This window comes from Echeneis naucrates, chromosome 20 (assembly GCF_900963305.1).
Source record: "Echeneis naucrates chromosome 20, fEcheNa1.1, whole genome shotgun sequence".
Taxonomy (NCBI): Eukaryota; Metazoa; Chordata; class Actinopteri; order Carangiformes; family Echeneidae; genus Echeneis; species Echeneis naucrates.
Window position 1 is genome coordinate 1,150,290 of NC_042530.1, and position 14,834 is coordinate 1,165,123.

General features: G+C 49.7%; 1 protein-coding gene across 4 annotated transcripts in view; it reads left to right on the top strand.

Annotated features, from left to right (window-relative positions):
• LOC115060682 (disco-interacting protein 2 homolog C-like) overlaps positions 1-14,834 on the top strand; it is a 30,654-nt gene that overhangs the window by 6,915 nt on the left and 8,905 nt on the right. The window contains exons 2-24 of one of the 4 annotated variants that reach the window (XM_029528699.1): positions 1,939-2,010; positions 2,566-2,670; positions 3,220-3,345; positions 4,376-4,672; positions 4,771-4,893; positions 5,111-5,257; positions 5,445-5,564; positions 6,968-7,165; positions 7,277-7,368; positions 8,013-8,123; positions 8,833-8,956; positions 9,209-9,318; positions 9,405-9,507; positions 9,593-9,657; positions 10,127-10,220; positions 10,321-10,440; positions 11,134-11,248; positions 11,678-11,817; positions 12,742-12,878; positions 13,294-13,502; positions 14,163-14,277; positions 14,386-14,587; positions 14,679-14,779. In XM_029528699.1, the coding sequence (XP_029384559.1) occupies positions 1,939-2,010; positions 2,566-2,670; positions 3,220-3,345; positions 4,376-4,672; positions 4,771-4,893; positions 5,111-5,257; positions 5,445-5,564; positions 6,968-7,165; positions 7,277-7,368; positions 8,013-8,123; positions 8,833-8,956; positions 9,209-9,318; positions 9,405-9,507; positions 9,593-9,657; positions 10,127-10,220; positions 10,321-10,440; positions 11,134-11,248; positions 11,678-11,817; positions 12,742-12,878; positions 13,294-13,502; positions 14,163-14,277; positions 14,386-14,587; positions 14,679-14,779 (3,026 nt within the window). Of the gene's footprint in view, positions 1-1,938; positions 2,011-2,565; positions 2,671-3,219; positions 3,346-4,375; positions 4,673-4,762; positions 4,894-5,108; positions 5,258-5,444; positions 5,565-6,967; positions 7,166-7,276; positions 7,369-8,012; positions 8,124-8,832; positions 8,957-9,208; positions 9,319-9,404; positions 9,508-9,592; positions 9,658-10,126; positions 10,221-10,320; positions 10,441-11,133; positions 11,249-11,677; positions 11,818-12,741; positions 12,879-13,293; positions 13,503-14,162; positions 14,278-14,385; positions 14,588-14,678; positions 14,789-14,834 lie in introns of all 4 variants that reach the window. The other 3 variants (XM_029528701.1, XM_029528702.1, XM_029528703.1) reach the window with 3 other exon arrangements.

The following is a 14,834-nucleotide window of genomic DNA, read 5'->3' on the forward strand; positions in this document are numbered from 1 at the left end:
TCTGACCAAAGAGATGTTTCCCTGTTCTGTTCCAGTCCGGCCTCAAAAGAGTGTCAGAATTTTTGTATTTATAGACACACAACTGAAACAAAATAAGAAACAACAAATTAGCTTGAAAATAAAGCCGATTATTATTTCATTCCGAATAGCTCCAGAATTTAGTTTATTTAAAGGTCCAATAATCCTCAATTTATGTTCCTGATTGGCTGGAAGCAGTGGCTGCTTTGTTGTGACATCACAAAGTCCCAGAGGTGCAGAGTGCTGGTTTTAACGCTCAATGTGGACCTTTAAAACCTGTAGTCCGTCGTGGCGCTGCGGCTCCAAGTGTGGATCAATCCGCTGCTGAAAATAGTTTCCAACAAATGTGCTGTTTGCAGAAACTACACATCTTTTGTGCTATTTGTATATTGTGTTTCCTTGTTAGTAAAGATGTGTAGTCGCCAGCTTTCTTTGAAAGGATTAGTTTCCCCCGTTGTTGGCGAGTGAAACGTTGCCATGGCGATCACAAATAAGAATCAGCTAATAACAAAGTGGGGCAAACCAGGTTAACAGCACTTAACAGGGCAAAGAAGGGGGTATTAGTTCACATTAGCCCGCTGCGGGGCTTCTGATTGACAAGTGGTGGTGAAAAAGGGGGAAATGTGGTTTCCATGGCGATGAAAACCTCCTTCAGGGATGTAACGAGGCTCTCCACTGCGGCTGGACCACGCTGACTTGGTGTTCATGTGGAGGGCCGTCAGTCACAGCAAATATTTAGCTTTAGCAACATCAGCAGTAACCACGGCACTCTGCAGGGCCTGAGCCGGTTGTTGCCTTAACAGATGACTGGGATTGGATAAGCCGTTTGTGACATCATCAACGCTGCAGTGTCTCACTGACCTCCGATATCTGTGCTTTTGGGAGGTAAAGTCACTGGACGCCATATTTTGGTTATCCATGTTCTCTTTTCTTGGAGCTACAAAGTGACTGAGAAAATGTTGGAAGAGAAGGTTGAATGGTGTGTCTGAGTGGGCGGGGCTTGGCTGAGGGCGTTGACTCCTTTATTGTGACATCACAATGATTTTTTTTTTTAAGGTTCAGTTTGACACTAGGACTGTTGAACCTAGAACTGATCCACAATCAGAGACCACATGGAGGTGGAGCTTTATTTAAAAAAAAAAAAAGAAAGAAAAGTTCCAGTCAGGTTAAAGATAATTGATGAGTCGCTGGAGATGAACAGATAAACTCAAGTTTTGTGTCTTTTTCAGAACTTAATGGACAAATATAATAAAAATAAGAATAATAAAAGGTCCAGAGAAGAGCTGAATGTGAAGTGATGATTCACACAGTATTTCCCTTTATGAGACACAGACACTGACCTTTAAAACCTGATCTTTTCCAGCCAACATATACATAACAGGAACACTCCCTCAGCGCCAAATGTAGATTAATCCGCTGCTTAAAATAGACCCCAACAATAGAAATGGATATTTAGATTTAGTGTACAGGGGGACCTTTAAAATCTGATCTGTGCAGCCATTTTTGTTGAAATCACACATACTCCACCCTGCTGCTGGTCACGCTCCCTCACGCCAAATGTGGATTAATCCACTGCCTAAAATAGTCCCGGACAAACTGAGCACTCCAGTAATTAATGACCTTGAAAGTCTCTTCATGTGTGGATCAATCAGCTGGTTGGCGTTGCTTTTTTTTTTTTTTTTCCCCCCATTCTTATTCATCCCATTCTTACTTTTAGTTACATTCTTCATCCTTTAATTAACAATCAAGACAGAGACATTAAAAGACTGGGAGAGACAGAAGAGGTCGGGTGGTTCAAACCAAAAGGCCGTCCCACCAGTGCGCGACGCAAAAACGCTGCCAATCAGCTGGACAAGCGAACACGGCCCACGCCGCCATCGCTGGCTCTCTCACTCTCTATTTATCTCTATCTGTTTGCAGGGGACATCACTCAGAAGGGTTATGAGAAGAAGAGGTCCAAGCTGATCAGGGCATATGTTCCACATGCTGGAGGTAATTTAGCAGCCTCTGACCGGCCCCCCTCCACACACACACACACACACACACATATATCATAACACACAGTATTCCCACTTCACTAGTCGAGCGATGATACTGAACTCTCCTCTATCGATTCAACCTTCAGCCGCCGCCATTAGTGAATGTAGGTTAAGACTCCCTCGAGCTCAGCTTGGGCCTGCTCCTCTGTATCTGTATCTGAACGTGCTGTAGCACACACAGACAGACACACACATCCATCAGCAGTGCGGTGTATCCTGGTCACTTTCCACGGGGGTGTAGCTTCAGCCGTAGCAGATGACGAGATGCTGAGGGATGTTCGTTCAGAGATTCCACTTTATTATGATTTCATTTTGAGTTGTTTTTATTCTTGTTTTATTTTAAGTCAGAAAAATGATATTTTTCTGTCGAATCAAATCATCTCCATGTTTGTTTTTTTTTCCTTTTATGCGTTCTATCTACTGCTTTTGTCAAACGTGTGTGTACATATATGTGTATGTGTTGTGTATGTGTGTGTCTGTCCGCTGGCTTGTCTGCTCACCTCTGTAGGAATGGAGGGGCCCATGTCTCATCGGGCCCCGCTCGGCCCTCCGTCCGCGGCCCGTTTCCACCGGCGGAGAACCTCCGGGACGAGAGACGAGCGCTACAGATCAGGTACGCAGACTGGACATAAACACACTGACGCACAATTTAGAGACAGCAATGAATCCGATGTGTGTTTCTTTTGATTGTGGAAGCTGAAACACACACACGGGGAGAACATGCAAACTGGGAATGACACGCTCGCCTTTATTTGGATTGTGTCTCTTGTTAAAAATCACACATTGGCTGATGGAAACACAACACCAATGAGACGTGTGATAAAAACCACAGATTCCTCAGAGAATACACAATTCAACGACATATCGAACAAATGTCTGGTTGTTTTTTAGGACATGGAGGACATTTCTAATGTGGAAAAGACTCAGTAAACAGCAGACAGGGTCTTACTGAGTTATTTCTCTGTCAGCTGACTCTCCATTGAAGTCCGACTGGACGCATACTTTGTTGGTGTCACTGAAGCCGGACTGCATCCTGCTCCACAAACTCACATTTAGTTCCTTCAATTCTGCTTCATCCAACAAAATCCAGACAGAAATTCGGTCGGATCAACCAGAAAAAAGTGGTTTTCTGTGTTAGCATGAATTAATCTCTCTCTCTCAGATGTCCACACTGAGGCCGTGCAGGCGGTGCTGGCCCGACACGTGGAGAGGAAGGTCGCCGTCCCGATGCCCTCCAAGAGGCGTTCGCTGGTGGTGCAGACCTCCATGGACGCGTACACGCCTCCAGGTGACGACACACTCAGCTGACCTCATCAGTACACAACCAATCAGCACCCTCCTCATTCTGACACTGAACAGGATGAGAAAATCCTCAGTCTTTATGATTTCCCCGCCGACTGAACTGGGTTACACTAAACTGGGCCGCCGCCTCGTGCCCAGACCGGATTATGTCGTAGCACCTCATCTCGTCTCCTCAGGCGGAGAAACTTCTGCTAAAAGCTGCCAGACGTGCAAACCCACTTTCAGATTTCCAGATAAAAACAAGGCGGCCGCAGAGCCTTCGTTTGACCTTTCGCTCAGATGTGTGCTCATTAGATTGAATATAATCCGAGTTGATAACATCGTTTAGATGCTGATGGAATTTTAATGAAGGAAATGTGATAACTTTGTTTGCCGGTAGTTCACCTTTTAACCTCTAAGGAAATTCTTGACCCCCGTCAACAGGAGCGCAGGAGGTTGTCTGCCTGTTGTGTTATTTAAATGGAAGGCTTGTGTTGGTTTGATGTTCACTTGGTGTCCTCATTCTTCTGAGCCGGTGACCTAAACTGGTCCCATATTAGCTGACTAATTACTGACGTTTTATTTTGAAGGGCCCCTTTAAATTTCAGTTGAGTTTGTTATTTCTAGTGTTGGACCCCCAGATTTACTACGTCTATTTTTCAAGTCGTTTGGGGAACGTATGATCTGTCCAAACAGCCGTCACCTTTTTGTTTTTACACGTCACGGGCCACAAACTGTCATCCAAATGTTCACAGTACGACCTTTAAAGCTCCAGTGAGGTTTGTGTTGCTTTAGTTGATTGTTACTGCAGCTTTAGTTACGGTGTAACTTTTTCAACATAACAGTTTTAAAAACCTTCTCAGGATTAAATTTGATCTGCTGCTGTGTTAAAGGTGCACACTCACAATTCTGCAGTCTAAACAGGCAGCAGCTGGTTAGCTTAGCTTAGCATAGAGCTAAGCTGTTGTAATGTTGTTGTGTTAAAAGTGTTGAACCTTGCTGTTGTGTGAATAATGGCGGTTACTGACTCTCACCAGGCCTGTCCCCCCTGTGCTCAGACTCGTCGTCGGGCTCAGAGGAGGAGGCGGGGCCAGGCGACGACATGTCGGGCATGGAGCACTGGATGAGCCGCCCGTCCCAGTTAGGCCCCGCCCACCTGGGCTCCACCTCCTCCTCGTCCTCGTCAACGCAGAGCGGAGGCAGCGGCAACGCCGGACGGCTGGCCGACTCGCTGGCACACACACACATATCACACCTGGCGCACACACACCTGGCGCACACCCACCTGGGCCAGTCGCACCACACGCAGAGCCACCTGTCTCAGTCGCACCACGGTGAGACGGCGCTCCGATTCACCTTCACTGAGAAACAGGATGTTCACATACAGAAAGAAACTCCTCACTGTGTCACACACCTGTCTGTGTGCGCTCAGGTATCGGACACCTGTCCCTGAAGAGGAAGGGGGCACTCAGTGTCGCAGAGAACGGAGGATCTCTGCGACGATCCTGCGAGTTTGGGTCTGACATGCTGTGGCCTCCGCCGCTGGAGTCCGACGGTAGGTCAAACACAGGAGTCTAAATCCAGGTGGACCGGGATCATAAACTCTGAATTAATGTCACCACATCATCAGCTGATTTTCTGTGACTCAGTGAAGACTCAGAAAATAAGAGAATGTTTCCTCTCGTGTGTTGATCTGAAGTTTCTATCTTCATCTGAACTGATTGTTTTTGAGGAATTTGGACATAAAGTGTGTTTTTATTGATTCCCTTCAGAGAATCACTCGACTCCCCCGGATGTGATGGGCTACTCGTCAGACTCCTCCCACTCCCACACGGAGCGCCACCACATGGCCAACATGGGAACTATTGCCAGGAACACGCAGAAGTATGGCAACGCTGAACGTATGGAGACGGGTGACGGTGAGACTTACGGCCGCCGCTGCCACCTCATCATGCCTTTAGCCCGCTCCCAGCTGAGGCGTCTGATGGAAATAGAAACTCCCTAATCAGGAAGTGGACTCAAAGTGGACCACCACACTGAAGCTCTGCTGGACACACAGGTCACCCTGAAAGCTGCAGATTATTGATCTGTTTTTTTTTTTCCCAGGTGTCCCGGTCAGCAGTCGCGTGTCGGCGAAGATCCAGCAGCTGGTCAACACGTTGAAGCAGCCCCGCAGACCTCCACTACGAGAGTTCTTCGTTGACGACTTCGACGAACTTCTAGAAGGTTAGAAACCGTTTCAGACCTTCAGACCTTCAGACCGTCTGGACCTTCAGACCTTCAGACTTTCAGACTTTCAGACCTTTAGACCTTCAGACCTTCAGACTTTCAGACCTTTAGACCTTCTGACCTTCAGACCGTCTGGACCTTCAGACCGTCTGGACCTTCAGACCGTCTGGAACTTCAGACCTTCAGACCTTCAGACCGTCTGGAACTTCAGACCTTCTGACCTTCAGACCGTCTGGACCTTCAGACCTTTAGACCTTCAGACCTTTAGACCTTCAGACCTTCAGACCGTCTGGAACTTCAGACCTTCAGACTTTCAGACCTTTAAACCTTCTGACCTTCAGACCGTCTGGACCTTCAGACCTTCAGACCTTCAGACCGTCTGGAACTTCAGACCTTCTGACCTTCAGACTGTCTGGACCTTCAGACCTTTAGACCTTCAGACCTTCAGACCGTCTGGACCTTCAGACCTTCAGACTTTCAGACTTTCAGACCTTTAGACCTTCAGACCTTCAGACTTTCAGACCTTTAGACCTTCTGACCTTCAGACCGTCTGGACCTTCAGACCGTCTGGAACTTCAGACCTTCAGACCTTCAGACCGTCTGGAACTTCAGACCTTCTGACCTTCAGACCGTCTGGACCTTCAGACCTTTAGACCTTCAGACCTTCAGACCGTCTGGAACTTCAGACCTTCAGACTTTCAGACCTTTAAACCTTCTGACCTTCAGACCGTCTGGACCTTCAGACCTTCAGACCTTCAGACTGTCTGGAACTTCAGACCTTCTGACCTTCAGACTGTCTGGACCTTCAGACCTTCAGACCGTCTGGACCTTCAGACCTTTAGACCTTCAGACCTTCAGACCGTCTGGACCTTCAGACCTTCAGACTTTCAGACCTTTAGACCTTTAGACCTTCAGACCGTCTGGACCTTCAGACCTTCAGACCTTCAGACTTTCAGACCTTTAAACCTTCTGACCTTCAGCCCGTCTGGACCTAGTGCTGTCTGGCCCACATTACTTGCTCGTGTGAGTGTCTTAGAGTAGGGATATTTTCGTGGACCAGATGATGGAGACCAGATGAGTTCCAGCCTGGTTCTGGTCTCTGTCGTGAGAATGTGCAGCTCAGAGGTCTCTGCAGTCGGCTGTTTGCTCAGCTTTCGCCATCTGGCTGCGTTTTCTATCTTTGTCCTCGTCTTTTTGGTGTGTTTCTTGTTGTCTTCAGAAACTATAGAGAGCTGTCTCTCTGGCCCGGTTTGGATTCATTACATGTGTGGTTTGTGTTGATGTGGCGGTTCAGACCGTCTTAAAGGATTCAGCCGTCCAGGTGGTCCGTCAGCGTTCAAGACAGACGAATTAACCTTCAGTGTGATTACGGCTGTGATCGTCTGTCTGTTCACTTCCAGTCCAGCAGCCGGACCCCAACCAGCCTCGGCCGGAGGGGGCGGAGATGATGCCGGTGCGAGGCGAGGCGCTGGGTGTGGTCACCAACTGGCCGCCGTCTCTGGAGGCGGCGCTCCAACGCTGGGGCACCATCTCCCCCAAAGCCCCCTGCCTGACCAGCCTGGACACGGCGGGGAAGCCGCTCTACGTGCTCACATACGGTAACCGCCACGACAACGACCTTTCACCCTCATCCATGACGAAACAAATGGAGGCGACCTCGGTCTCCTTCCCTTCCTCACACCCTTGTCTCCTGTGTCCTTCCCCTGCAGGGAAGCTTTGGTCCCGCAGCATCAAACTGGCCTACAACATCCTGCACAAACTGGGCAGCAAGCAGGAGCCCATGGTGCGACCGGGGGACCGGGTGAGTCACGCTCCTCCTCCTCCTCTTCCTCCTCCTCCTCCTCCTCTTCTTCCTCCTCCTCTTCCTCCTCCTCTTCCTCCTCCTCCTCTTCCTCCTCTTCCTCCTCCTCCTCCTCCTCTTCTTCCTCCTCCTCTTCCTCCTCCTCCTCCTCCTCTTCTTCCTCCTCCTCCTCCTCCTCTTCCTCCTGCTCCTCCTCCTCTTCCTCCTCCTCCTCCTCCTCTTCCTCTTCCTCCCCCTCCCTTTCCTCCTCCTCTTCCTCCTCCTCCTCTTCCTCCTCCTCCTCCTCCTCTTCCTCCTCTTCCTCCTCCTCCTCCTCCTCCTCTTCCTCCCCCTCCCTTTCCTCCTCCTCTTCCTCCTCCTCTTCCTCCTCTTCCTCCTCCTCTTCCTCCTCTTCCTCCTCCTCCTCCTCCTCCTCTTCCTCCCCCTCCCTTTCCTCCTCCTCTTCCTCCTCCTCCTCTTCCTCCTCCTCCTCCTCCTCCTCCTCCTCTTCCTCCTGCTCCTCCTCCTCCTCCTCTTCCTCCCCCTCCCTTTCCTCCTCCTCTTCCTCCTGCTCCTCCTCCTTCTCCTGGTTCTCTGTTGCTCTTTTGTTTGTAAAAGCTGTTTTTCTGTATAAAATGCTCAGACTGATCTGTCACATCCTGCAGGTCGCGCTGGTGTTTCCCAACAACGACCCCGTGGCCTTCATGGTGGCCTTCTACGGCTGTCTGCTGGCGGAGGTCGTCCCCGTCCCCATCGAGGTGCCGCTGAGTCGCAAGGTACCGTCTTCATGTTTGTGCTGCACGGCGGTCAGACAGCAGCAAAGAAAACCGTCTGGAGGTTTTTATGTCACGTTTGTGTTCCGTCGTGTCATGTCAGCCATTTCACCAGCGTGGGGTCGTCACGGTTACGCACGCACACACAGAAGCAGTCACCCCTGAACCCCACCCCATCTCTTCTCCTCGTTCCTGCATCGGTGCTGCAGGATTTTCCATAAAATGTCTGTTTCCTGTAGAGGCAGTACGCAGCAGTGCAGCAAACATCACCTGTGTTACTAACACCTGCGTCTCTGTGTGTGTCTGTGTGTGTCTGTGTGGTGTTTCTGTTCTGAGTTGTGTCTTTTTCCCTCCTGACAAACGTCACAACTGCAGTTAACTGAAGAAAACAGCAAGTGACTGCATTTATTCAGTCCAGAATATTATTATTGTTGTTGTTATCCTGAAAATTAGTCAACATAAGTTGACTAATCATGTGACTGACTAGTCATAAGTCAGATTGTATTGAAGTCTATGGGAAGATGTCCCAACTTCTCCCTTGATCTGGAGAATTTCATCTGTAAGTTGTTTTTGCAGCAGCACAACATTTATGATGCAACAACACACACTTTCTAATATATTTTAATTAACTGAGGCTTTAGAGGTAAAAATTTCCAACTGTTCTGGTTTTCTGACGTCCTCCTGTCTGTCTTCTGTCCGTGTCGTCCAATAGGACGCCGGCAGCCAGCAGATTGGATTCCTGTTGGGCAGCTGTGGCGTTACCGTGGCGCTGACCAGCGATGCCTGCCATAAGGGTCTGCCCAAGAGCGCAACAGGAGAGATCCCACAGTTCAAAGGTGAGAGCAGAGACCATCAATCACGGCCGGACCCTGAACACCTCATGGTCTCTCTCTGTGGGGGAGGGGCGGGGCTTTCCACATAATGAGGTCAAAGTTGAACCCTCGAACAGCGTCGAATGAAATGTGAAAACATCAAAGAGGTTTTGATGTTTCTAAGTTCAACAGAGGAAAGAATCTGAAACTCAATTCCACCCCCACCTCTCATCTTTTTGCCCCTTGTCTGTGTCCCTCTCACCCCCCACCCCCCAGGTTGGCCTAAGCTGCTGTGGTTTGTAACTGAGTCCAAACACCTTTCCAAACCTCCCAGAGATTGGTTCCCTCACATCAAGGATGCAAACAACGACACTGCGTATATAGAGGTCAGCGCACAGTAACAGGGATTGTCCGGTTTAAATGTGACGTTTAGTTCCCGCTCTGTCTGAAGATGATGATGTTTCCCTCTCAGTATAAGACCTGTAAGGACGGCAGCGTGCTGGGAGTCACAGTGACGAGGATCGCCCTGCTCACACACTGCCAGGCTCTGACGCAGTCCTGCAGTTACACCGAGGGTAACACACACAGACACACACACGCAGCTCAGTGTGGAGGTCACAGTGAATAATTTACGCCTGTCGTCTTCCTCTCTGTCTGCAGCCGAGACCATCGTCAACGTTCTTGACTTCAAAAAGGACGTGGGCCTGTGGCACGGCATCCTGACGGTAAGACCCCGCCTGCAGAGGGCGCCGCCCTCATTTCCTGAGGGAGGGAAACAATGATGATCAGTTTGGACTTTCCAGTAAAACTGTGACGACTGTCAGGTCTTCAATGTGGGATTGTTGGCTTTGGACATGAAGTGTAGCTGCTTCCAAACATCACCTCGTCTTTTCAGCGTTATTTCTCTGTGACAGCTTGTTTTTCCTCCTTAAACTGCAGAATCAGAATCTGTCGTGTGTGACAGATCATCATTACGGCTCCAAAGAATGAGCAGAACTCCTGATCAGATACAGATAGAAACTTCACATCAGCTCTAGAGCGACCCAAACACATGACAGGAACTCTTTTTGTTCAGCTTTTCTTGAAAAATTTAAATGACATTTTTAAAAATCACAAATTCATAAGAAAACAGACAAATGTGGGAGGAAAGAAAAAAGCCTTAATGTGGTTCTTTGTGTCTGCGTGTGTGTGCAGAGTGTGATGAACATGATGCACGTGATCAGCGTGCCATATTCCCTGATGAAGGTCAACCCTCTGTCGTGGATCCAGAAAGTCTGCCAATATAAAGGTCAGTCCACAGTCCACCTGTCGCTCATCTCTCCATCCAGCTGCCCGTCAGATTAAATGCTCATTTCCTTTTATCATCCTGTCTGTGTGTGTCCCTGCAGCCAAGGTGGCCTGCGTCAAGTCCAGGGACATGCACTGGGCTCTGGTGGCCCACAAAGACCAGAAGGACATCAACCTGAGCTCGCTGCGAATGCTTCTGGTGGCCGACGGATCAAACCCCTGTAAGGCTGTAATGGATGTGTAGTGGATGGAGTCTCTTGGGAGTCTGGAAACTGGGTCACTCCGCAGGAATAGAGTGCATTTGACACAGTAAATGCTTTTCAACCCAAATGAAACAGTAGAAACCAGGAAGATGAAGTGTCAGGATGGAGCTTTAAAGCTCCCACTGAAGCTGCCATCCTCCGGTCCCACCCTACTTCCTGTCTCCTTCACCACGTAAAAGTAACTGCATTTAACCTTCATTTAACTGATGGACTTTAACGAGAATAGTCACAAAGCCTTGAAGCAAATAAAAACCATATTTATGCTACTGCCTTTTTGTGACATCACAAAGTGCCAGAAGTCCAGACAGCTGGTTTTAAGGTACTTACTGGACCTTTACCCGCCTAAACGGCCCGAAGAATGACGTAAAACATTTTGAGGAGTTTAATTCAGTCGTCCTCCTAATGAAAGGAGTTTTGTTACCATGGAAACAGCTGCAGCGTGTTTTGTATTCAGTTCATTGAACAGCACATCTGGTCTCCTCCACATTTTTTTTTTTTTTTCCCTTAGCAGCTGTAACATCTTAAATGTCGGCGGTCCTTGAATGCATCACCAAGTCGCAATGCCTGAAAGTTTGTTGAAAAGAAGCTCGACACCTCACTGAAAGCAGTGTGTGATTGTGTTGTGTGTTTGTGTGTTTGTGTGTCTGTCAGGGTCCATCTCCTCCTGCGACGCCTTCCTCAACGTCTTTCAGACCAAAGGCCTCAGAGCCGAGGTCATCTGTCCCTGCGCCAGCTCACCTGAAGCCCTCACCGTGGCCATCAGAAGGTAAACAAACACACACACACACTGTACACAAACTCAGACCTACTTTACACACACAGTTTATGTAAACGCGTGCACACAAATATGCAAACAGGTTTATACACACATCAACTCTGCAGACACATCCAGAGAGAGTCCAACCTGTAAACACACACAAACACACACACTGCAGTGCAAGCCCAGTGCATTTGTGTTACTCTCCAGACCTCTAGTGAGCACACAAACATTTCTGACACACAAGCAATCAGCCGCTGATAACAATCACCAGGGATTCAAACCCAGAACCTTCCAGCTAACGGCTCTAAATAAGAATATCTGATTTAATCAAAACAGTGACTGACACACTGTAACTCATTTGTCGACCTGCAACGTAGCTTTGTGTTAGAAGGATGTTGTTGTGTTTGTGCATCACTGCCCTGTGTGTGCGTCCAGGCCGGTGGAGGACAGCAGCCAGCCTCCAGGTCGGGGCGTCCTGTCCATGCAGGGTCTGAGTTATGGCGTCGTCAGAGTGGACACTGAGGAGCGTCTCTCTGTGCTCACCGTGCAGGACGTCGGCACCGTCACACCAGGAGGTAACACAACTGTGTGTGTCTGTTGTCGACTAAATGAATGATGCGGTTTAGCCGTTCGCTCTGATGGAGTGTAAACAGGATCCGCTGCGTTCCGCCCTGACCGGTCCTAACTTTGTCTCTTTCCGTAGTCTGTGCTTTGTCCCTTCTGTTTCCCTTTCTTCCTGTCCTCTCTCCTCCTGTCTCCTCCTGTCCTCTCTCTCTCTTCCCATCCTCTCTCCTCCTGTCTGTCTCTCCTCCTGTCTCCTCCTGTCTCCTCCTGTCCCCGTCCTTCAGGTGCCGAATCATCTCTGCTCCATCAGTTCCCTTCAGTTATCATTACACTCCTGCTCCCTCCTGCTGTGACCTCTTCTAATATTTACTGGAGCGCATTTAGAGCGAATGCTTTCTTCATGTCATCGTCTCTCCTCCTCTCTCTCCCCCTCTCTCTCTCTCTCCCTCCCCCCCCCCCCTCTCCCTCTCTCTCTCTCTCTCCTTCTCTCTCTCCCCCCCCCCCCCCCCCCCCCCCCTCTCCCCCCCCTCCCCCTCTCTCCCTCTCTCTCTCTCCCTCCCCCCCCCCCCCCCCCCCCCTTCTCCCCCTGAGCTCAGTTCTGCCTGTTAAAGGAAGTTTTTCCTTGCTGCTGTTGTGTGTGTTTGCTCTTAAACAGCTCCGTAAAGAGTCTGGTCCGGTCTTATTTGATTTTGATTTGATCAAACCTCAGCTCCTCAAACAGCTCGGAGCTTTCAGACACTGCAGGACCTGCGGCCTCTGCAGCGACCGGAGTACAGCAGGATTAAACCAACGTCTCCTTCAGCTTTTCCTCTGAAAGAGCATCAGATTAAAAAAATGAAACTGGATCTGAGTCACAGTGGACAGAGAATAAACAGCTGTTCTGTTTACCTGCTTTAAGGCGATTGTTGATGCTGTTTCCCTCCGTTGTCTCTCAGGTCTGGTGTGTGTGGTGAAGCCGGAGGGCGTCCCTCAGCTCTGTCAGACGGACGAGATCGGCGAGCTCTGCGTCTGCTCCGTCGCCACAGGAACTTCCTACTACGGCCTCACCGGCATGACCAAGAACACCTTTGAGGTGAGACAGACATCTTTCCTCTGATGGAGGCTCTTTATCCTCCATCAGCGGAACCCGGTTCAAACTGCAGCACCAACTGGGAGTTTCCAAATTAAAAGCCTCTATTTTAGTCGCCGTGTTTAAACCAGGCTGCCCTTTTGTTGTGACGCTCAGAAAAAGGCTCAGTAATGATCTGTGGCCTTCTCTCCGGGATGAACCTTTGTAATAAATGTCATCTTTTTGTGCTGCATCTCAAAAAAAGCAGCCGCTGAATTCCTCTGCAGCAGCCGCCTGTCCATCACATCGCCTCCACTTTATTAAGAGCAGCAGAGTGACATTATCCACACGGTTAAAAATACTGTTATATCTGATCTGCTATCTGCAGCTCTGGTTGCCATGGTGACTCTGCAGTTGAACGCCTGTGTGTGTGTTGCAGGTTTACCCGGTGAGCTCCAGCGGAGGGCTGATCAGCGAGTACGCCTTCGTGCGGACCGGCCTGCTGGGCTTCATCGGCCCCGGCGGCCTCGTCTTCATCACCGGCAAGATGGACGGGCTCATTATGGTGAGCGGGCGGAGGCACAACGCTGACGACATTGTTGCCACGGCGCTGGCGGTGGAGCCGATGAAGTTTGTCTACAGGGGCAGGTGGGTGTAACAGCTTTTAACGTCAACGTCGGATCCTGGGACGATTTACTGTCAGTCTGATGAATGAGCAATAAGCCCCGCACCTTATAAATCTAATAAAGTAGAGCGATAGCGGACGAATCCAGAAACAATAATAGAGTGAAGTTTAATTGCGTCCATGGCCACCAAAGATGACATCCATCTTTGGCCTGACAGTTTCTGATGACGTCTGCTTTCCAGGAGCTTTTAAAAGCTTCAACAAAATCCTCTAAATTCCTCCGCTGCGATCATTTTTAAATAAAATAAGTGGGGAAAAAAAGGCAAACTGTAGCTCGACTCATATCTACTCTGACTTCCTGTTTCCTGGTTGAAGCCTTAAGCCCCACCCACCAACAATAAATGAGCTATTTGGCTGTCGGCCATTTTGGGGGAAATAGAATTAGCATCTTTACTTTGTTTGTGTTGGTTGTTAGCTTGTTGGCTAACAGTGCTAACGCTAACTGTGGTTCTCTGTCCTGTGAGGTCCATTTAGCCCCGCCCACAAATGGACATGATTGGCTCCGGGCGTTTGTGATGTGTGCACTGACGGTCTGAATCCGGTTCTGTAAATGTCATTGATTCACCTGATGCTTATTTCCTGTTTCGCCGGTTGTTGTGGTGACACTCTTTCTGTCCCTGCAGGATCGCCGTGTTCTCGGTGACCGTCCTCAGAGACGAGAGGATCGTGGTCGTGGCCGAGCAGCGGCCTGACTCCACGGAGGAGGACAGCTTCCAGTGGATGAGCCGCGTCCTGCAGGTCGGTCTGAGGATGACGATGATGAGGAGGAGGAGAGTTGGTCAGTACACAACACTACACAATCTTCTACAATCCTACACACATCTTTTCCTCTGTGTCCCCGCCCAGGCCATCGACAGCATCCACGGCGTGGGCGTGTTCTGCCTGGCTCTGGTCCCGGCCAACACGCTGCCCAAGACGCCGCTGGGGGGGATCCACCTGTCGGAGATCAAGCAGCTGTACCTGGAGGGGGGGCTGCACCCCTGCAACGTCCTCATGTGCCCCCACACCTGCGTCACCAACCTGCCCAAACCGCGGCAGAAACAGCCAGGTGGGCGTCACTCAGAGCAAGTGGGGGCGGGGTTACTGCGGACACTCACTGTGTGCAGCTCACTCTGTGTGTGTGTGTGTGTGCGCTGCAGAGATCGGACCTGCCTCTGTGATGGTGGGGAATCTGGTGTCAGGGAAGAGGATCGCTCAGGCCAGCGGAAGAGATTTAGGTCAGACTGACGACAACGACCAGGTGACGAACGCACACACACACACTCGCACACTTCCTGTCTATCTCCATGACGACC